This window comes from Dermacentor silvarum, chromosome 10, assembly GCF_013339745.2.
Source record: "Dermacentor silvarum isolate Dsil-2018 chromosome 10, BIME_Dsil_1.4, whole genome shotgun sequence".
Classification (NCBI taxonomy): domain Eukaryota; kingdom Metazoa; phylum Arthropoda; class Arachnida; order Ixodida; family Ixodidae; genus Dermacentor; species Dermacentor silvarum.
Genome location: NC_051163.1, coordinates 82,563,702 through 82,586,319, shown reverse-complemented (window position 1 = coordinate 82,586,319; position 22,618 = coordinate 82,563,702). Strand labels below are relative to the sequence as shown.

General features: G+C 45.2%; 1 protein-coding gene across 1 annotated transcript in view; it reads left to right on the top strand.

Moving 5' to 3' along the window:
* LOC125940881 (uncharacterized) overlaps positions 1 to 22,618 on the top strand; it is a 98,973-nt gene that overhangs the window by 67,595 nt on the left and 8,760 nt on the right. The window contains exon 12 of the mRNA XM_049657531.1: positions 7,923 to 8,029. Within this exon, the coding sequence (XP_049513488.1) occupies positions 7,923 to 8,029 (107 nt within the window). The remainder of the gene's footprint in view (positions 1 to 7,922; positions 8,030 to 22,618) is intronic.

The window sequence follows — 22,618 nt, the reverse complement described above, 5'->3', positions numbered from 1 at the left end:
GGTTCGTTTCCGCCAAGCATGGGAGAAATTTAGGGCATAATTTTTGCCATCATAGAGTGACACATAAGCAATGAAACATACCAGGTTGCCCAAGTTAATGTCAGAGAGGTTAATTAAAGAGTGGCACACTCTCAACGGCAAACACACCCACTGACCCAAGTTGGTATCCAAGAGGTTCACTGAAGAGCCGCACAGACCGAGTGGCACATACGCAGTGCTCCAAGTCAGCCTGAAAGAGGTTCTCTTCTTCTTCTTTCCGTGGTTTTACGTGCCGAAACCAGTTCTGATTATGAGGCATGCCGTAGTGGAGGGCTCCGGATTAATTTCGACCACCTGGGGTTCTTTAACGCGCACTACAACGCAAGCACACGGGCGTTTTTGCATTTCGCCTCCATCGAAATGCGGCCGCCACGGCCGGGATTCGATCCCGCGACCTCGAACTCAGCAGCACAACGCCTTAGCTAACTGAGCCACAACGGCTGGTCTGAAAGGGGTTCGTTGAACAGCGGCACATAGGTACAGAATGCCACATACTCAGCGTCCCACGTTGGTCCGCGAGTTGCTTTGCAACTCAGGTTCCTCAGCACGGCAGGCCGATGCGGTATAGCCATTTGACCATTGGGTGCCCAGTCATCCAGGTTGGCGGAAAGAAGGTTAGGTACATAGATCGATAGGCAGGTAGCTGGATAGACAGTCAGCCCCCGGAATGTGCGTGGAGTACCCATAGAATGCTAATTGCAATAAAGTAAACGCGGATCCGCCACGGTTGCTTAGTAGCTGTGCTGTTGGGCTGCTAAGCACGAGGTCGAGAGATCACATACTGGCATTTCGATGGGGCGAAATCGCGAGAAAAACCGTGTACTTAGATTTAGATGGACGTTAAAGAACCCCAGGTGGTCCAAATTATGCCGGAGTCCCCCACTACGGCGTTCTTCATAATCAGATCGTGGTTTTGGCACGTAAAACCCCATAATTTAATTTAACTAAAAGCGGCATACGGAGTCCTCAGAAGCGCACCTAAGATTATAACAAAGCGGCCGGTGCAAGTGCTCCATGCACCCAAGGGACAGCGCGGGAATCAAATATGGAACCAGGGCGGTCCGTCGGTTGGAGCCGCCGAGGCCTGAGCATACCAGGGGGTGTTGGAGTACAAGATCTGCTCTCCAAAATGGCAGTCTTGTGGTCGTCTTCCACCTCCCCGGAATTCGGAGGCAGGCATGAATGAGCCCACAACCCGTGGACCAGTCCGGCTTTCAGCTTTGGTGTCTCCGTGGCCCCTTGGTTGCCGTCAGAGTGCCACCAAAGTATATACACTAAACATTTTAACACCCTTAAGGGTGTAAATCAGTTTGTCGCCAGACGGACACCCTAAGGGTGCTGTTTCCTACACCCTACAGTTGGGGTGCTATTATAGCACCCTAGAGGAAGGGTGTCCAGCAAAAATTATGAAGGGTGTTAGGGTGTTAGTCCTCATTAACACCCATTTTCATAGGTGTTGAAAGGGTGTACACCCTTTATTTCTACAGTATAGGGAAGGCAGGCTCAGCTGTACATACCTTGAATTATGACTATATAGAGCGATCCAGGCATAACTCGTGTGTGCCAGAAGGTTCAAGTTCAGCTACCAAGCACGGCATCCGATAGCCAAGTTTGAAGTTTCGATAGGCGTACACAACATTTATATGTGTGGATGACAATAAATATTAGTAATTCAGGGCCAAACCTGTCTTCACTGCACAAATGCAACCTAGCAAACTAACTTCTGAGCGTGTATATCTACATCATGGTTATTACGCTTTACATATCCATATAAAATGTAATACGAACCAGCAAGACATATATGATACTGCATTTTCAAGGAAAGTAAATATATTTATTCCAAGCTAGAATACATAACTACATAATACATACATAACAACCTAAAATGTGCAATCACCAAATACATTTGTAAGTACATGAAAATTTACATTTCCTACAAAAATGTTTTTTTTAAATATAACTGATCAAATCTGTACTATATACAGGGTGTTTCAGTTAACTTGGGAAAACTTTAAAAATATGCAAATGCTCCGTAGGTGGACAGAACTAAAGTAATATTGTTTGCCGTCGCTTGGGGATACTCAGACTATATTTTGTACTCCGCCTAATGAGACTTATTTCTTCAACTTCTCAACTATTATAATTAGATGACAAGTGTCATTAGAAGATTGTATAGAGCAACATGAGAAACTACCGATACAGCTTTCTGTTGCTCAATACGTGCAACACAAAAGTGTTTTTTCCGAGCGTGAAAGATGCCCGCGAGTACACATAAACTGCCTCGAGCGGCCAGTCGGACGAAAATTTTGCGTATATTCACGGGCTTCTTTCACGCTCGGAAAAAAACATTTTATGTTGCACGTATTGAGCAACAGAAAGCTGTATTGGGAGTTTCTCATGTTGCTCTACAATTTACTCATTGACATTTTTCATCTAACTATAATTGAGAAGTTGAATAAATAATTAGGTCTAATTATCGAATTAGGCCGAGTACAAAAAATAGTCTGAGTAAATCCAAGCGTCGGTGAACAACATTACCTTGGTTCTGTCCAGCTACGTAGCATTTGCATTTATTTAATGTTTAGCTTAATTTAACTGAAACAACCTGTATATATGGTAACCCTAAAACAGCCTGTTTGGTGCCACTTAATGGAATAAATTTTCAATATTAAATTTCAGGTACAAAAATTTTAGTTTTGGTGGCCTTGAAAAAAATATATAGTATATTGCAAAGGTCAATTAGGGAAGTAGAGCACGCACACAATAAACACACCCTGTTATTTTGTACACCAATGTCATGGCAAATCATTGTGAAAAGCTCATTTGGAAAGTCGATATAAAGCTTGACTGGCGCACATTTTTGATATACTGAAACCCTGTATGTTTCACACATGAACATGCTTTAAATAAGGTTTGATCCAGGAGCATCACGATGAATTTTCGCTCCTCAACAAGATTCCTTGAGCAAGAAAATTTTTTCCCACCTAAATAATTTTTTTTCAAATGTAAATAGAGTTCTCTGAGCTAAAAATGCTGTGTAGCAGATTTTCCGATTACAATTCTGGTTTCCTTAAATTTTGTAATGCGAAGGCAATGCATGGTCTGTTATAAAATATGTTGCTTGAAAATGTTTTTTTTCTACTGCAAGACAGCCTAAATATGCCACATTTATTACTGTTTAGGTGCGAAGTGCCGTATCAATGGGGGCCTTATAAAAACAAACCACTGTTCATTAAGGTACTCTGCTGGCCACATGCGGATTATACATTGCCAATTTCTAAATTATTTGTACTTGGTGCGATAATGGAAGATTAGGGCTTGTACATAAATGAACAAATAATGTTTATTAAATCAGCCATACTCTGGTTACTGAATGAAGCTTCAAATGTGTGAGTTCACATTTTTTAAACACAGGCCATCGTGCATCAGCCAGTAATGCATAAATAAATGTTAAACATCATGCTTCATATTTTTCAACAAGAAATGATTGTATCAAACAGTATAAAAGTATTAAACAGCATATATAAGTTGCTTCAAATTAGAATAAAGTGTATACATTTGAGCTGCAAAATCCTAATTTATGCAGGAAATCACCTTTAGCTTTCATAAAAGCGAGAATACTGTTCACGGTTAACCACAAGGAACAGGGACTCCATTGTCCGAGCATCTTGACCATAAGTGCAGGAGATGGCTGTGCTGGAATCCTGCTTCCTGCATTAGCAAAATAACAGAATCATGAGAGTTGACTCTACATTTCATTACGATCCTATACTGTGGGGAATTTGATAAGGCAACAAGGTTCTGAAAACAACACCCCTAATTATTGTGACCGAACACAAGGCACAGCTCAATTGGGCAAAAGTTCCAGTTTTCAAATTTAGAAACCGCGATCACTAAGTCATCGTAAATACAAAATGGCATAGAAGCAAAAATGAATATACAGTAGCCTTTTCACTATAGAAAATAACAGCATAAAATGTAGACTCTACCAACGACTTCTCTTAGCAATGGGCATTTCTCCAGGCGCATGGATGTGACCACAATATAAAACTCACAATATAAAATCTGCAATGTAGTTGTGCATTACACTTCAGAAGCACTGCAGCAGAAGACTTCATGGGAGAAGACACAATAAGACTGCTGAGCTCAAGGCATGAGAATTGTTTTGAATGTAACATTTATACACTCCGAGACGAAGAGCACTATTGTACAGAGAGAGTGCACAACAGACGAAAATGATGAAACCCCCAACTGCATTCTCACCTGCCCTGCATTACAGTAGCAAAGCAGTACTTGCATCTAGCTCAACAATATCCAACTCTCCACTGCAGTCTAAAGGCCTTTTCGGTATACGTAGTTATTTTTATTTATTGTTGTATATTTCTTTACTGACTGAGTAAGAATCAGTGTTTTAGCACATTTCCCTGGAAAATATAGAACGTCCTGCCAACTATTTTTTGCCCTTGTTAGCTAGGCAATTCGCTGACAAGTACTATTCCCTTATTTATACTTACAATCCTTCCTGATGCTCCGAATTTCTACTTCGTGCTCTGAACAGTGACGTATGTCCTTCTACTCAGTTTATGTTGGCTTCCTACAATTTACGTGGTCCTTTATATTGTAGCTGCTCAACTAGAGCCTAAAATTTCCTGCCGTCTCCTAAAAGCACTATCTTTATTGGACAACATATCCTACGTTTCCCCCTCACTGTGGGGGAGTTTATGTAAGTGCTGACCTATTTACTAGACCGCAGTGCCACAACTATTTCTCATCCTGTGTTGCCACTACATGCATGAGTCACAATGGCTGCAAATTGGCTCCCTGCCCCACCCTCTCCGATTCCAGGTCACTCTCTCTCCTAAATGTACATTTTGCCACCTGGAGAATATCCAAAAGCATTGCATCCTCATGAAAAGTGCTCCTGTTAATCTTTTTTTCTCTTCTCCTGTAACGACTGTGTTAAATCAAACATGCTTGCGAATTTCATGAGCAGCTCAGTAAACGAAATAGGCACATGGTTTGCTGAAGAGGTTTTCAACTACCATAAGAAGCCACGGTTTCTTGCAATTTCATCAATTCCCTTGCAGTCTTGAATAGCAATCTAGCACATTTTGATACTGTTTTCAAAACAATAATAGCCGAAATTTTGAGGTTGTGATAATTATATGATAATTAAAGGTAGAGGAGTTTGACGCAATGAGCAAATAAGAATCGCATTGCAGAGGGTAAACAAATACGCTCTTTGATTCAATAATTGCGCTCGATGGGTGATAGAAGTCGGCTGGCATAGGCTATAACGCGATCATGTCGACGCTGACGTTTTACTAACACTGCTCCTACGCCGTGACCACTGGCATCAGTTCGAACTTCCGTTGAGGCAGACGGGTTAAAGTGACCCAGGATTGCAGGCGTGGTAACGAGAGTAGTGAGCTGCGAAAAAGATGCGGCATGCTCAGGACTCCAAGAAAACGGCACGTCTTTCTTGAAGAGGTCGGTAAAGGGACGTGCAATGGTCGCAGAATGCTTTACAATGCGGCAGAAATAAGAGCACAGACCTACGAAACTACGAACGTCTCTGGTAGACTTCGGGACAGGAAAGTTCGTAACGGCGCGAATTTTGTCCGCATCAGGTCGCACGCCCCTGGCATCGACGAGGTGTCCAAGGACGGTGATGGCGGCGAACGAAGTGACATTTTGACGAGTTCAACTGGAGACCGGCCCGGTAGGAATACGTCAAGAATTGCTTAAAGACGGTCTACTTCTTTCTGCTGTTTTACGTGCCAAAACCAGTTCTGATTATGAGGCACGCCGTAGTGGAGGGCTCCGGAATAATTTTGATTACCTGGGGTTCTTTAACGTGCACTACAACGCAAGCACACCGGTCGTTTTCGCATTTCGCTTAAAGACGGTCGAGATGCGTGTGGAATGTGGGCGAATGAACGATGACGTCGTCCAGATAGCACAAACAGGTGGACCACTTGAACCCCTGAAGCAGAGACTCCATCATTCAATCGAAGGTGGCGGGCGCGTTACAGAGACCGAAAGGCATCACCTTGAACTGATAAAAACCATCAGGGGTAAAAAACGCAGTCTTCTTTCGGTCCACGTCATCGACAGATATCTGCCAGTAGCCGCACCGTAAGTCAATAGAAGAAAACTAGGCGGCACCACACAGGCAGTCTAGAGCGTCATCAATACGTGGCAAAGGGAAAACGTCCTTTTTTGCATTTTGTTCGGGTGGCAATAATCTACACAAAAGCGCCACGTTCCATCCTTCGTTTTGACAAGTACGACGGGAGAAGCCCACGGACTGCAGGAAGGCTCGATAGTGTCCCTTTTCAGGCATCCTTTCTACTTCCTGTTGTTAACAGCTCGTTCCGACGCACAGACACGATATGGACGTCGGTGAATAGGGTTCGCATTGCTAGTATTTATTCGATGGGTCACGATGGACGTTTGACCTAAGAGTCGATTGTCAAAGTCAGAAATGTCGCGATAGCCTTCAAGAACGCGGCAGAGAGCTTCAGCTTGAGCAGATGTAAGGTCAGAGGAAACCATCTTCTCAATGTCGACGTCACTGCCGTGGGATGACGTCACGGTATGGGCTGAGCTATTCACAATCTTCGACTGTGAATGGCTCGACCTCACCATCCTGCAGAGCGCTGATGATAGCCAATGAGGTCCCCTGAGACAGGACTTGCGTGGTTAGCGCGAAATTGGTAAGGGGAAGGCAGGTGTGGTTGCCATGTAATTGTCAGCACAGTGTGTGGTACGATAACACCATGTGTAAGTATAACGGCCGTAATTGGTGCGACCACGTTTTGCCGTCAGGTACAGCTGGTGAGGAAAGCAAGTCGACGTGTGTCGCAGATCGAGGCGGTAGGCGAATAAAATCCTTGCGGCTCCACAGCGTCGGCAAGAAGTGGCAAGTCAAGGCGAAGTGAGCCGGCCGAACAGTCAATGAGGGCAGAATGACTGGCGAGGAAATCTAGACCGAGAATGAGTTCGTGAGTTCACCAAAATGGCAACTCTATATCAAGCGGGAACACGTTGTCTTCCTTCTCCTCAGTGTAGCCATAATGTGGCAGTTGTTCCGTATCAATATTTATTACGATGCTCAGGCATTCTATATATATAAAATGGGTTTTACAATGAAAGACAATAATTAATGGGCCGGTGTGATGTATTTATTTTTGCACCTGACGGTCGTAATATACAACTAAATGAAATTTAAATCGGTATTTTCATATTCAGTCCCCGGAATAACTAGATAATTGAAGCTCACAACCCCATGCTCAGCAAAGTATAAAGGGTCATTACATTGTTTAGCTTAGCTCTAATGCAGCAGAAAAATACACCTAATTTTACGTCGTGATTATTATCTCGTATATTCAAGGACAGTACATTTTCCTAAAACCGGTATTTCAAATACTCGGGTATTACACGAAATAAAACGTTTAAAGTTTCACTGAGTGAAGAGTCCCGGCGCGCCCCGTACTATTCCAGGGTGGAACCGGTGAATGTGCCTCAATTTATGTTTCTGTGAAGCCCTTTCTGCAAACCATACCACCCCTGAAAAACGCTTGAGTTAACGCTTGGAAAGTCTATGAATGGCACCGTTATGATCTTGCGAGCTACGGCATGTGACAGAGATCAATCACTTTTTGCCCCTCGAGAGCCATTCACATGTCAAAATGACGCATCACCGTCGTCGGTGATCGCTGTAAGAACGGTTAGCACACTAAACAGTAAAGCTATTTAACTGCCCAAATTAGGCTAATTTTATAAACCTGTTTGAAACTCGGAACATTAATCTGACGAATCGTCATTACCCTTAGGTGCACAGTGAAGAATGATTATTTTTTTTAATTTTCTTTACAAAGGCAAGCTACGCGAAGAAATACGGGCTCAACTGCGCTCTGCTAGACTCGGAGGTGGGACAGCTGGCGGCCAAGTACGTCATGCGAAGCATGTCCAGCTTGAACTGCAAGTAAGAGACAATATGTTACTTGGAAGCGTGAATTACCCCTTCATAGCAATGTTAAGAATCAAACATGCATGTCAATGTATACACACATAGAGTGCACGGACCCCGTGTTCTGAGATAAACTTAAATAGCGATTATTATTACTATATGATTTGAAAACCTATACGCAGGATACATATCGAATCTGAAGATCACGGAAAGTGCGATATATAACACAGTTCATACAAAAATTTTCAAGGGTATTTCGGTGCTGTTCGTTATACACAATAATACGTTATATGCGGGTTGTACTGTATTTCATTTTCAATAGTAAGAGGTGGGACTAAATATCTCCATGTCTTCGGAACACAGCCCAGTATTCCTGTTTCTAGCCTCTATGAATATGTGCAAAAAATCTTATGGTTGTGCAGCTTTGCTGGCTAGGGTTAGAAACTGCAAAAAAAAAAAAAAAAATTCGACGTTGTCTCCGATCTCGCGGTCCGGGAAGTGTTTCACTTGCTTGCACATGTATAAACAGCTATGCTGATGGTTGCAACGCGGTCGCTCATTGCTATTCTCCACTGAAAAAAAAGAAGAAAAAAATCATATGCTACTGTTCTGGAGTATTTTAGACGGAAATACCATTTTGCGTTGTATAAGAGAGTCGTAATTTTTTGTAAGAAATCTGGGACGTGACAAGGACTCTGTCAGGGCTGCCGCATAGGGGGCCTAATATTAAATTTAACCAACTGGGATTGCATAACGTGCCCCAAAACACAGTTGGCGGGTGTCACGGGTCCTGTCCAAGCACTTCGCAGTGCATTTTCGCGGTGCGGGTACACGCACTTTTTACGAATGCAACAATATCATGAACAGCGCTGATAGCATCGATTTATATTGTGATAGTGAAGTGAAATTAATTTTATTCAAACTGTAACAGTACAGGTGTTCTTAGGCGGAATGCTAAAGGCAAATTGCCTGAAGGGACACGTCGCTGTACAAAAAAAGTCAGGGTGGGACGTTCAGCAGCAATTTAACTTCGCAAGAGGGCGTATGTAAATTAATAAAATCTTGAACCTATTATAAAGGCACATATTCAGTAACATCATCTAAGAGCACTTACACTGAATGCATATTCTACTTTATGTTAAGCATCAAGCACTCTAACATTCTTCTTTTATTCCCTAATAGAACTAATCTCATAACTAAGGTTCTGAATGTGTTTGTTAATGTTATGGAAACGTATCAAATCAAATCGCACTGTTCGCACACCATAATTTGTTCTTATCTGCAGTGTTCTACCAGAGGCATGCCTCAACTCATAATTGATGTGTAGATGTGAATTGAGGTTCGAAATAATTTTGCCGTCATATTAGTTCAAGTTCATCTCTATTGAGCATTTTTTTCTGACAACACGACCGAAGAAAAACAATGCCAGGAGAGGAACAAAAGCTACTAACAGATTAGCATGACGAGGTTCCTTCCCTGTTTGGAATAGGCAACAGACAGTCATGTTAGAAGTGTTTAGAATTAGAGACAAGTAACAGAACGCTTAATACATACAGGTGTTTTAGCCTGAACATCAATTTACATTCACTGCATATGTTCATGTAGGCACTCTTATACACGCAATACATATTTCCTACTCAAGTATATAAAACATAAATTACATAGGTATGACTACAAAAATAAAATGAAATATAGCACGCAACACTGATAAAAAAACAATCCTGACAAAACGGATAGCAAAGAACCTAATTACAACCTGTAAGCACTGCAAACAATACCAAATAATTACATGAACAATGCAAACAGGGCAAGTACCACAGACCACAACAAAATAATCACAAAGAACACTATAGTTCATTAATCATACGAAACAATTCGTGTCGGATGGCGAATTATGGTCAAAACTATCTGCTTTCTTGGATAATGTATTTCTTCAATTTATGGTTGGTAATGTTGTTTACATCAATGTTTTGTCTTTTGTAGGATATTTAAGTAATCAGGCATATAATGGCGCAGCATGTGTAGGCTATTGTTAATTCGGGAAAAGGGTATTAACAAGTAATCTCTGTTTCGGAATGAGTAGCATAAGAAAATTGGTGTTGTCACTTTGTAGACTATGTTTATATTTTACAACAAGGTTAAATTTGTGCGAGTGCTGTACTGGGAGTACATTTAATGAGCCACTCTTGTATGAGCGTCATGTGGGGCATGACGAATGGCTTTTTTGTGCAATATGATCAATATGTTAATGTTAGTCTTAGATTTGTCCATCCACACAAGGCTGCAGTAATCCATATGAGAAGAAGAGATTGCGTTATAAAGCATCAATTTAATTTTAGTCGAAAACATCTGTCTGAATCTGCATAGCATGCCACAAGCTCTTGCCAACTTTCCTGCCACGCGTTCGTCGTGCACATTCCAGTTTAAATGCTGACTAAAGGTCACTCCCAACGTTTTTGCCTCTTTTACAACTTTTATTTGTTCATTTGTTCGGAACAGTGTTTTACGGTTATATCCGCCCAATAACCTTCTGTGCACGCATAAATATTACCGCATTTGTTTTGGCAGCGTTAATTTCTTGGCCATTTATTTCTGTCCACTCAAAAAAATTTTGCTAGTGTAACATTTGTGATGTGTATGAGCTCGTCGAAACTAGTCGATTGGGAAACAAGGCTTGTGTCACCTACGTAAATGGCGTAAGAAGCATGTTTGCTAATGTTTACTATATCATTTATGTAAATAATAAATAGAACCGGTCCCAGTACACTGCCCTGTGGTACACCTGAAGTACTATTTAATACAGAAGAATGAAGTTCATTAATTACAACGCAGTGTTTACGATGTCTTAAATATGACTTAAGAAGCTCACCAGGAACTCCACGAAAGCCGTAGTGCTCTAATTTTGTAGAAATGCGCCACCAACCTTGCCAAGAACATCGATAAGGTTCTCGTTTCGGCCCTGAGGAATCCCTTTAATCTCAATGCTTTCTTTTTTGCCTCGAATACTGATCGTGCGCTGTGATCCGCATCGAGCTCTCATTTGCCAACTTCTTGAATGGTGCAAGTTCAAGATTCATCTGTCTCCTTGACGCTGTCAGTGCAGCGTTCTCTCCCTTCAAATCAGCATACTGTTTTCGAAAGTCCTCAGCATAATTGTTCTTGTGCTATAGGCTGGCCTTCAGCTCCCTGATTTCTTTACGCATCTCACGCTTAAAATCAGCCATCTCAGTTCCAATGGTGGAAAAGAACACGTTATACAAGTAAAAAAAAAGTTACACAACAATTGGCAGCAGAAGCAACGGGAAGAGAGTTTGCAAAAAATAGTAAATGCAACATAGTTGCAAGAGTTCCAACCTGTGAAAGGAGTAGAAAATAAGCGTCTGTACGGTCCGTCACCTCCGCTGCCAAGTGACTGACGAGGGAGCTGCTTTGTCCTTTTCACAGGAGCTACAGTTAATGTATATGCTCCTCACGGGAGCAGGGTTGCGCATAGGTCCGCCATCTTGCCCGCCGATGCATCCGTGTTAAACAGAAAAGCCACTCCTCTTGAATGCTGGATACGGCACGGCTCAGCTGCCGAGTGTGCTTGCTCCTTCGTTTCGCGAAGGCCAGGTGGCGCGGCGGGCGGCAGCGCAGAGAGGCTCGCGACGACGGCGGTGTGGTGGGCGGCAGTGCAGGCCATAGAACCTCCATGGTGCACGCGCAGCCGTGAACTTGGCTTTACCACAAAAGGTTGCTTTTTGAGCAGGTGACTACGTTTGGCGACTACGTCCGCGAGTGGCGCGTTCAATCACATGCGCATCTCTGCTCCTACATGTACAGTACGTCTAATAGGAGGAGGTGAAGACAATGGTCACGCGGTTAAGCAGAGAAGGCTCACACAGCGATCTTCGCAGCCGCGTCCGTCGTGTAGCTATCCGCAAGTTTCCGGCTACCTTGATCTACGCTTGGCTTCGTGCGCCTGTGAAACAAGTAGAAAATAAGCGTCTGTTCGGCACGTCGCCTCCGCTGCCAAGTGCTTGATATGACTATACTGCAGACGGGTAGGCTAATGTTTGCTTTACATTCATACTCCTTATACTTAGTGCACTGAAATTTGCAGCCGCAATTTCGGAATGTGGTATGTTGACAACTTCTTGAAAAAAAAATACAGAGAATTGAGGTCTGTGTTACTTGTATGAGCCCAGACTGACAAACTGTAACGCACATAAGATTGAATGACTTTAAAGTAAAGCTGTTTGTTTAGCCACAGTGGCAGGAGGCACTCAATATTTTCCAATTACTCCGACAGATCGAGAAATCTACGGGCATATATCTTTAACGTGTTCTTTCTGCCAAAGTGGTTCAGGAAAAGTGACAGCAAAAATATAGCAGACCTATCGAGGGGTATAACTGAGAAAAACGAAATGTATTTCATGCAAGAAGTAGTGAGCTAGCTTGATATTTCTTTCACTTCCTGACTTTGTCTACCTTAGATACGCTCTCTGAATCAATGTCATGATGTGCAGAATGCATTTGCGGTGCCCGAAATATTGCTTTTGTGCCAGATTTGTTCGTGACGTACCCTAACACAATTTGCCATTCATCGCATTGTCTCGGCGTCTTATTCATTTCTTGCGTAGTATATACCTTGAGCGTGGCCATATATCATCTGCGCCTGAGAGTCTGAACAGGCGATACTTGCCCATTGTATAGAAAAAGAAAAAAAAAGCTTTCATATTGTTTTCTGCTGTAGGTCGAGATAAAATGGCTTACTGCGACTGAACTCCACGCTTCAAAGATAACGGTACTTAAAGTCTTGAACTTCATGGTGCCGTCAAAAATAGCCACATCCAGATTTCTCTGTGAACGCGTCCTCATGGTGTCACTCATTTCATTTATGGCATCAAAACCTCACCGAACACAATTTAAAGCAGTAGGTGTCAGAGAATTTATATACACTTGCTATGTTTCATTCGAGCCTCGTTCTTAGTCTTTTCCCTTTCGCACACGCACACATACACACTGTGGTGTATTTCTCCTCTGTCTCATGCACCTGAGTTCGAGGTCGTGGCTTAGATCCCGGTCGCGGCGGCCGCATTTCTACGGGAACTAATTGCAAAAACGCTCATGTAATTAGATTTAGGCGCACGTTGAAGACTCCCAGGTAGTCAGCATTATTCACGAATCCCCCTCTACGGCGTGCCTCATGATTTCGAGAGAGAGAATAAACTTTATTAAAATATCGTGATCAGTTGTGCCTCGAAGGTGGAGCGCTTAGTCCGGGGCCCCATAGGTAGCAGCCACCGCCTCGGCACGGTCGACTAGCCATTGCTGGCCAGTCGCCGTCGCGTCGGTCAGCCGCTCCTCCCAGGAGGTGAGGGTGGGGTTTGGAACGGGAGGGACGTGGGGAATGTCTTGGCAAAGCCAGACCATATGCAGTAGGGTGGGGCGGTCACCACAGTGCGGGCATTGAGCTGGACCACGGGAGGGTTAGAGGTTGGAATAGAAAAGGGGCGTCGGGAAAGTATTCGTCTGTAGTTGTCGCCAACAGACAGCCTGTCGGCGAGTAAGGGAAGGATGAGGTGAGGGGTAGTGTTGCCGAGTTAGGCGTATCTCAGCAAGTTGGGATGCGTACGAGAAAGGTTGCGGTCGGATGATGGCAGAGTGATCCCCAGCGGCTCGGTATGAGAGTTCTCGGGCCAGCGCATGAGCGCGCTCATTACCGGGGATCGCTGGGTGCCCAGGCACCCAGACCAACCGAAAAGTATGTGAGGTGGATGATAGGAAGGACTCGAGTATGGACGTGGTAGTAGGATGTAAAGTGTTGAAAAGAAAACGCCGACAAGCTGCCTGGGAGTCTGTGAGAATATGATTTGGGGTAGAGGAGGGAGAGAAGAGGTGGAAAGGATTGCCCTGGCAATTGCGCGTTCTTCCAGGAGGGAGACGTCGGTTAATGTACGTTCTGAGGCTGCGAATACGGTCATGAGATCAGAGTCCATTACTACCGTGACTCCCCGCATTTCGAGGTATGTTACAAAAGTATCCGACCTTATTTTTTTGGAACACCTGATGGATATGAAACAAGCGTGCTTGCATCAGGCGACCTTGAGCCTTTGTGCTCATGCGCGAATTTGTCCCCGCCTGCCGATAGCGTCAGTCGCTGGGACGCAGCGTTTGAGTGAGGTAGTGCGCAGGGCTCTCGTCGGTTTCTTTATTGCAAGGAAAATGACGGAGCGACTGGAGCAGCGCTACTGCATCATATTTTGCAAGAAACTGGGCGACAGCCAAGTGGAAACCATTCGGAAGATTCAGATGGCTTTCGGTGACAATGCTATGAGCAGCACACAGATTAAGGAGTGGTACAACCGGTTTAAAGACAGCCGCACATCGGTGGAGAGCGAGCCACGCTCCGGTCGGCCATCGCCATGCCGAAATGACCAGGTCATTGCCGAAGTGAGCGCTGTGGTGATGCGGAACCGTCGTGTGACTATCCGAGAAATTGCGGAAGAGGTGGGCCTGAGCACTTTTTCCGCACATTCCATTATGATTGAAGATTTGGCCATGAAGAGAGTTGCGGCAAAATTCGTGCCGTAGCTGCTCACGGTGGAACAAAAGCAGCTTCGTGTTGAAGTCTCACAGGACAGGCTGGATTCCACAAACAGTGACCCCGACTTCATGAACACCATAATCACTGGTGACGAGTCTTGGGTGTACGGGTACGACCCGGAAACCAAATCCCAGTTGTCTCAGTGGAAGCATTCCATGTCACCAAGACCAAAGAAGGACCGCCAAGTGCGCAGCAACGTCAAAGTGATGCTGACTGATTTCTTTGACTCCCGCGGTGTGGTACACCACGAGTACGCACCACAGGGTCAAACAATCACCAAAGAGTACTACAGGGATGTCCTCCATCGCCTACGTGATGCTGTGCTGCATAAGAGACCGGAGTTGTGGTCAACAGGAAATTGGTGCATCCATCACGACAATGCTCCTGCACATTCCTCGCACTTGATTCAGACTTTTTGGCGAAAAACCAGACTCCTGTAGTTCAACAGGATCCTTACTCTCCTGATGTGGCTCCCTGCGACTTCTGGCTGTTTCCCAAAATCAAGAGGCCATTGAAAGGAGCGCGATTTCAGACAAGAGAGGACATTATGGCTGCAACGACAGCTGAGCTAAACTCCATTCCGAAAGAGGCTTTCTCGAAATGGTTCCAACAATGGCAGCAGCGCTGTGAGAAGTTTGTTGAGACCCAAGGAGACTACTTTCAGGGTGATTAGGTTTCCAACGCTCCAGTTATGCCAGTTTTTTTTTCTTCGGCCAAAGATTGGATACTTTTCTAACAGACCTCGTATATCATGCTTTATGCATGTGTAACCCATGAATTAGATTTATCTGTCCCTTCAACTGCTGTTTTATGTTACATGAAACATTTTTTTAGAAAGAGCATTGAACATATGGAACGGTTGTTTTGTTCGGGTGTATTAGCTGAAGAGGCAGACGTTAACTTGCATAAAAAATCGCAGTGTCCACGAGGCTAATTAAAAAGATCAACTGATTAACTTTTAATTTTATTGAGATAGCAGTTATATGGACACTCCAGGCGCATTTCTGCTGTTGCCGTAAGATTCCGCATAAAGTCCAAATGCGATAATATTGTCACCGCGCACCGTATGCTGTACGCGTGAGTGAAAGCGTGCAAGGGTGAGCAGGTGATCGCGACTCCATCTCGCGCATGCCAGGGAGGGAGTCGGGAAGCAAGTGCGCCGTCTTCCTGGCGCGTGCAACGCTCTGGGGCGAGGGTAGGGAAGTGGGGGAGGGACGCATTCTACTCCGACTGGCCTAACAAACCGCTTGCAATCGCACGAGCAGCACGCTTTCGGGGGAAAGGTGTGTGTGTGTCTGTGTTTGTTTGTGTGTGAGGGGGGGGGGGCGTCTTACGCGGCGCGCGCCCGACCGGGCCGCTTATCTTGAAAGCCATCTGCGGCGGGCACAGTGTCTGCTCTGTGCTGTGTATTCGCGGCGTAGTGGGCGTTGATTGGAGCGGCAGCACGAAGGTAAAATAGCTCGTTGCTGCCGCCGCGCTTACTCACTCCAGCGTATTGACGGCAAGTTTCCGCGGTAATCCAGTGAGATGCGTTCATGTTTGCTTGTGCGCGCGTGACACCATGCTTGTTATTTAGTTAGTATGCCCATGTTTACAAGTTCATACGACCTATAAAGCAACTATCCTTGCTTCGTATCATCATCATCAGCCTATATTTTATGTCCACTGCAGGACGAAGGCCTCTCCCTGCGATCTCCAATTACCCCTGTCTTGCGCTAGCGTACTCCAATTTGCACCTGCGAATTTCCTAACTTCATCATCCCACCTGGTTTTCTGCCGTCCTCGACTGCGCTTCCCTTCTCTTGGTATCCATTCTGTAACCCTAATGGTCCACCGGTTATCCATCCTACGCATTACATGGCCTGCCCAGCTCCATTTCTTCCGCTTAATGTCAACTAGAACATCGGCTATCCCAGTTTGTTCTCTGATCCACACCGCTCTCTTCCTGTTTCTTAACGTTACTCCTAAGATTTTTCGTTCCATCGCTCTTTGTGCGGTCCTTAACTTGTTCTCGAGCTTCTTTGTTAACCTCCAAGTTTCTGCCCCATATGTTAGCACTTGTAGAATGCAATGATTGTACACTTTTCTTTTCAACGACAGTGGTAAGCTCCCAGTCAGGATTTGGCAATGCCTGCCGTATGCACTCCAACCCAATTTTATTCTTCTGTAAATTTCTTTCTCATGATCAGGGTCCCCTGTGAGTAATTGACCTAGATAAACGTACTCCTTTACAGACTCTAGAGGCTGACTGGCGATCTTGAATTCTTGTTCTCTTGACAGGTTATTGAACATTATCTTTGTCTTCTGTATATTCATCTTGAACCCAATTCTTATACTTTCTCGATTAAGGTCCTCAATCATTTGTTGCAATTCGTCTCCATTGTTGCTGAATAGGACAATGTCATCTGCAAACCGAAGGTTGCTGAGATATTCGCCGTTGATCTTCACTCCTAAGTCTTCCCAGTCTAAGACCTTGAATACTTCTTCTAAGCATGCAGTGAATAGCATTGGAGAGATTGTGTCTCCTTGCCTGACCCCTTTCTTGATAGGTAACTTTCTACTTTTCTTGTGGAGAACCAAGGTAGCTGTGGAATCCTTGTAGATATTTGCGAAGATATTCACGTATGCCTCCTGTACTCCTTGATTACGCAATGCCTCTATGACTGCTGGTATCTCTACTGAATCAAATGCCTTTTCATAATCTATGAAAGCCATATAGAGAGGTTGATTGTACTCCGCAGATTTCTCGATTACCTGATTGATGACATGGATATGATCCATCATAGAATATCCCTTCCTGAAGGCAGCCTGTTCTCTTGGTTGGCTGAAGTCAAGTGTCGCCCTGATTCTATTGGAAATTATCTTGGTGAATATTTTATACAATGCGGAAAGCAAGCTAATGGGTCTGTAATTCTTCAATTATTTAATGTCTCCCTTCTTATGGATAAGTATAATGTTGGCGTTCTTCCAGCTGTCTGGTACACTTGAAGTGTTGAGGCATTGCGTATAAGGGCCGCAAGCTTTTCAAGCATGATATCTCCTCCATCTTTGATTAAATCTACTGTTATTCCATCATTCTCCAGCAGCTTTTCCCCTGGTCATGTCTTTCAAGGCCCTTCTAACTTCATCGCTAGTTATAGAAGGAGCTTCTGTATCCGGTTCATCACTATTTCGAATGAAAGTAGCTTGGCTGTTTTGGGAACTGTACAGGTCAGTATGGAATTCTTCCGCTGCTTTTACTATGTCATCGAAATTGCTGACGATATTACCATGCTTATCTTTCAGTGCATACACCTTGCCTTGTCCTATGCCAAGCTTCCTTCTTACTGATTTCATGCTGCATCCATATTTTACGGCTTCCTCAATCATTCCCACGGTATAATTTCGTATATCCCTTACTTTCTTCTTGTTGATCAGTTTTGACAGTTCAGCGAATTCTATCTGATCTCTTGAGTTGGACATTTTCATGTTTTGACGTTTCTTTATTAGGTCCTTTGTTTCTTGGGAGAGCTTCCCTGCTGGTTGCCTTGGTGCCTTACCTCCAACTTCAATTGCTGCTTCTGTGATCAACCTAGTTACGGTTTCATATATCTGTCCGGTTTCATATATCTTGCTTCGTATATCTGTCCACTAATTTGCTGTGACAATCGGTGCTTCGCCTTTCGGGCAAAACTACGACTATTCGTGCTTAGAGCACAAGTTACAGTTGGGAACTTGAAGCCGAGCGATTATGAATTCAAAGTGAGTAGGCTATTGCAAGGTCTCGTAATTAAGAGGCTTATCCGAATTGTTGGCTAAATTATGTTCAAATTCAAATATCAGGCGACGTTTATTCCAAGCTTTGATATATACGATCTTCAAAATGGTATATCTTTTCGCATGGATTTTTGGTGCATGGCCTTGCAATACGACTAAGAGCTTGCACCCCACGTATCAACTGTAGAACCTGTCAATAGCGCATATAAACTTGGCAATAGGCTATGCTACGGGTGCTCAATACTCTTGTTCATGTTGTATCAGCCAGCTTGGCAGAACTGTGATTTGCGCATTCGTGGGTAAGACGACCACTTTCACGTGGAAAATAATTTAACGGCTGCTGCAGCTCCCAGCAGTGCTATGATTGTTCATTGTACATTTGTAATCATTTCCAGGCAACAGAAGTTCACGAGACGCTTTTTAATTATTTAACCTATATTTGCATTCTGTCAACCCACTTTCTGCAGTTTCAGTTCGGCACCTCTAATGTCTTCCCTATGATGATTTTGTTAATTTGGTCTACATTCTTACAGGTGCTGCACACAGCTGACCAGGCTTATGAGGTTCCTAGCAACCTCATCAACATTTACAGGTTCTAGCAAGTTATCAGGCAGTCTTTGCTAGTGCCACTAGTACATGCACTGGACTATAAAAATATGCGCAAGAACAAAGAAATACAGAAGATATTATTTATATGAAATCACACACACACACAGAAAAACAAGCTAACAGAATACAGAAGAGAACAGAAAAGATATGTTGAGAGAGAAAATCTCCACATTTCTTCTTTTTTTGTTTTCGCAAAGAACATTGAACGATTTCAGTCCAAACAACATCTGAAAATATCTCCTCAATGCACCTACTCTCGCGCCTGTGAATACTTTCATCGTAGTTACCGTTACGAACACAGCCGTCGGTGACGATCAGAATGGGACGTGACTGAAGTGTGTTCCAGGTATGTTTGCTTGAGGGAAGCAGTGGAGCCATACGATATTTTGGTAATAAACTAGCAGCGCGAGCAAATGTTAGTGAGCCAGGAAGCTACAGAACAAGCGTTGTCCTCGAGCTACTTTATTCTATTAAGATCGGTGTTATGCAAAATACAAAGGAAGCCAGGAAAACCAGTCACGAGATTCACAGGTAATTGCGTAAAACAGAAAAAAAATAACACCGCATATCCACGGGGTGAATGATGATGAGTGGGCGAAGCTCCGGAGGGAATCATCGGTAAACCGTGAATCTTCCGTGTAATTCGCCCAGTCTCGCCGCACTAAATCGAACGATTGACTTCCACCAATGACACGTGCCATATGTGACGTCATTCCTATTTTATAACAGCGCCCTTCATTATAATTGCACCATCTCCCGCTTAAGGGCACGCTAGCACAAACGCGTTAGAAACGTGCAGTACTCTCCAGTAAGGGGGAGAGGCCACAGCGTCTTACGCAGCCGTTTACACATGCCGGAACGTGCACCGCATTTGCCGACGCCATCACAGTGACTGCTGAGAGAGTATAAACCCCGTATTCATAAACGCTCCTCGACTTGAACTTGACTTGCCACCGCCCTGAACGCATTTCGAACGCGCTGGCCAAGGCGGTGGCAAGTCAAGTTCAAGTCAAGGAGCATTTATGAATACGGGGGTAAGGCGGAGAGGCCACAGCGTCTTACACCAGCTTCTTACACGGGCCGTAACGCAGCTAGCTACAAATGCGTTAGAAACGCGCAGTCTTTCGTTATTGTTGGATATTTATTGTCATTGTGGTGCGTGTGTCCATGTGCGCTTCGTGGCATAGTGGTTAGCGCCGCGCGTTCGGAAGCGAGGGGTCCCTGGTTCGATTCCGCGCTACGGACACAACTTTCGGAATTTTTAGGGGCGAAGCTCCTTAGGGTGTGGGTCTGTCCCTCCTCTGTAGTATGTAGTAGTAGTAGGTAGCCACGTCTACTTTTATGAAAAAAAAAATTGGTGGCGCTTTGTCGGCGTTTTCGCCACGTGGAAAGAGTTCACACAAGCGTTCCGCGTGGAGTTCGCTTCAATCGATTCGAAGCGCCGCCTGAAGGAAGAGCTTCAACAACGCACCCAGCATCCACAGGAGAACCTGAAGGAGTTCATTTATGTGATATCGGCATACTATGACCGCATCGGTGAAACCGTACCAGAAGAGGAAAAGGTCCAGCGGGTTCTCCGCCAAATGCATCCACAGTTACAAGACCTCGCAGAAGGGTCAACCTTTAAAACATTGAGGGAGTCGCGACGCAGGCGGACGGACTGATGGAAAGAGCGTGGCGGCAATGGCAGTACAAACCACCACCACCAACAACAAATCCGGTCGCAAAGGATTTGGCATTCCAGGAATCACACAGGGCAGTCGCTAACGCTCTCGGACCGCGGCCCACGTCGGCGGCTGCCACCGTGGGCCCCACTACGTCAGCCACAATGTCTCCGCCGTACCACTCGCCACTACACCCCGCAGCCGTCCAACCCTCCTATCTTCGTGATAAAATTCATCCCGCCCCCACCGTCCTTACGCTGACGCAGCTGATCGCCCACACCTCGCAACCGGCCGCTCGTTGGCAGCGGCCCAACACACAAGTCCACTGCCAGCGCTGCGGAGGGATCGGCCATGTTACCCGCCAATGCGCCACGGGTAGGCAAAATGCGCCGCCCAGGTGTTTTCAGTGCCATCAGGCGGGGCACGTGCGAGCTGAATGCCCAGAGAATCAGTACTCGGGAAACATCCAGTGGTAGATACTACGTCGGCGGGCATCTACGACAGCGCGCTCCTGGTTGCGGCCACTGCTGGCAGAAAGGAACCCCTTCTCGACATCCGCATCGGAGCAACGACATTCCAGGCGCTCGTGGACACGGGGTCCAGCGTCAGCCTTCTGGTACAACAAGCGATGGTGGCCGCTGAAGCCACAGGGCCAGTTACAAAAGAGAGGTACGCACGCTCCGCCTGGCCACGGGCTGGTCTCAATCTACGTCCTCGCTCGGATGCAAGATCCACTGGGCGGCCGGCTCCCGCCGCCAGCGGTTCCTATGTGTGCCTGACCTCTGTAAAGACATTGTACTCGGGAGGGACTTCCTGACGGTGACTGGAATATCGCTCCATATGACACTGGGACGTTGGACAATTGAGACGGAACCACAGTGAATGGTACCCTTCGTCAAAGGAGAACAGCAGGTTAAGGGGGACCTAGACAGCGAAGAATCATATGACCTGCAAGCAATCTTCGCCGAGCAACCAAACTTCGCTGAGCAACCTGAGCCTATGGTCAGCTCTGAGGTCTCAACCGCCAATGACCCTGCTAGCTTTGCGGCTCAGGTGAATGTAGACCCACGTCTGGTTCAGGTGCTTGACACTTTCTGCCCAATTATTACAACTACCCCCGGGCGCACGACATTTGCCGAACAACGAATTGATACTGGGGACAGCCTACCTGTACGTTGCAAACTTCGCCCTGTCAATGCTAAGAAACAGGCCATTATGGATAACTGCATCCATGACCTCCTAGAGGAAGAGCTCATACGCCCGAGTACCAGTCAGTGGACGAGTGCTCCTGTTTTGGTCGCAAAGAAGTCTGGTGGCTTCAGCCTCGCCATTGATTATCGGCCACTGAATAGCCGAACAAGGGTGCCTGTTTACCATATGACCAGGATTGACTGGCTATTGGCACAGCTGGGTCAGGCACAATGGTTTTCAAGTTTTGATCTGTCACAAGGCTTTTTCCAAATCCCAGTGTGCCAAAAGGATATCCCTAAAACCACATTTATCTGCCACCAGGGCGCCTTCGAATTCACTAGGATGCCCTTCGGAGTGGCAGGTGGCCCAGCAACCTTCCAAACATTGATGGACAGAGTTGTGGATGGCATAAATCATAAATTTGCAATGGAATTCCTCGACGACGCCCTGGTGTATTCAGGCACTCTGGACAACCACGTGGAACACATCAATGTGTACTAGAGCGCATCGGAACCACAGGCCTCACCATCAACCCAGACAAGATCCAACTCTGTCACTATTCGCTCAGGTTCCTTGGACATATTATTTCACCTTGGCAGTGTAGACCTGACAAAGGCAAAGTGCTTGCTGTGTTGCACTACCCTCAACCGGCAACAGTCAAACAACTGCAAGCTTTCCTTGGCCTGGCGGGGTATTATCGAAGCTTCATACCTCGATTTTCTCTCACAGCCTACCCCCTCACCAGCCTTTTGAAGAAAGATGCACCCTGGCAGTGGACCAACCAGCAAGAGTGCA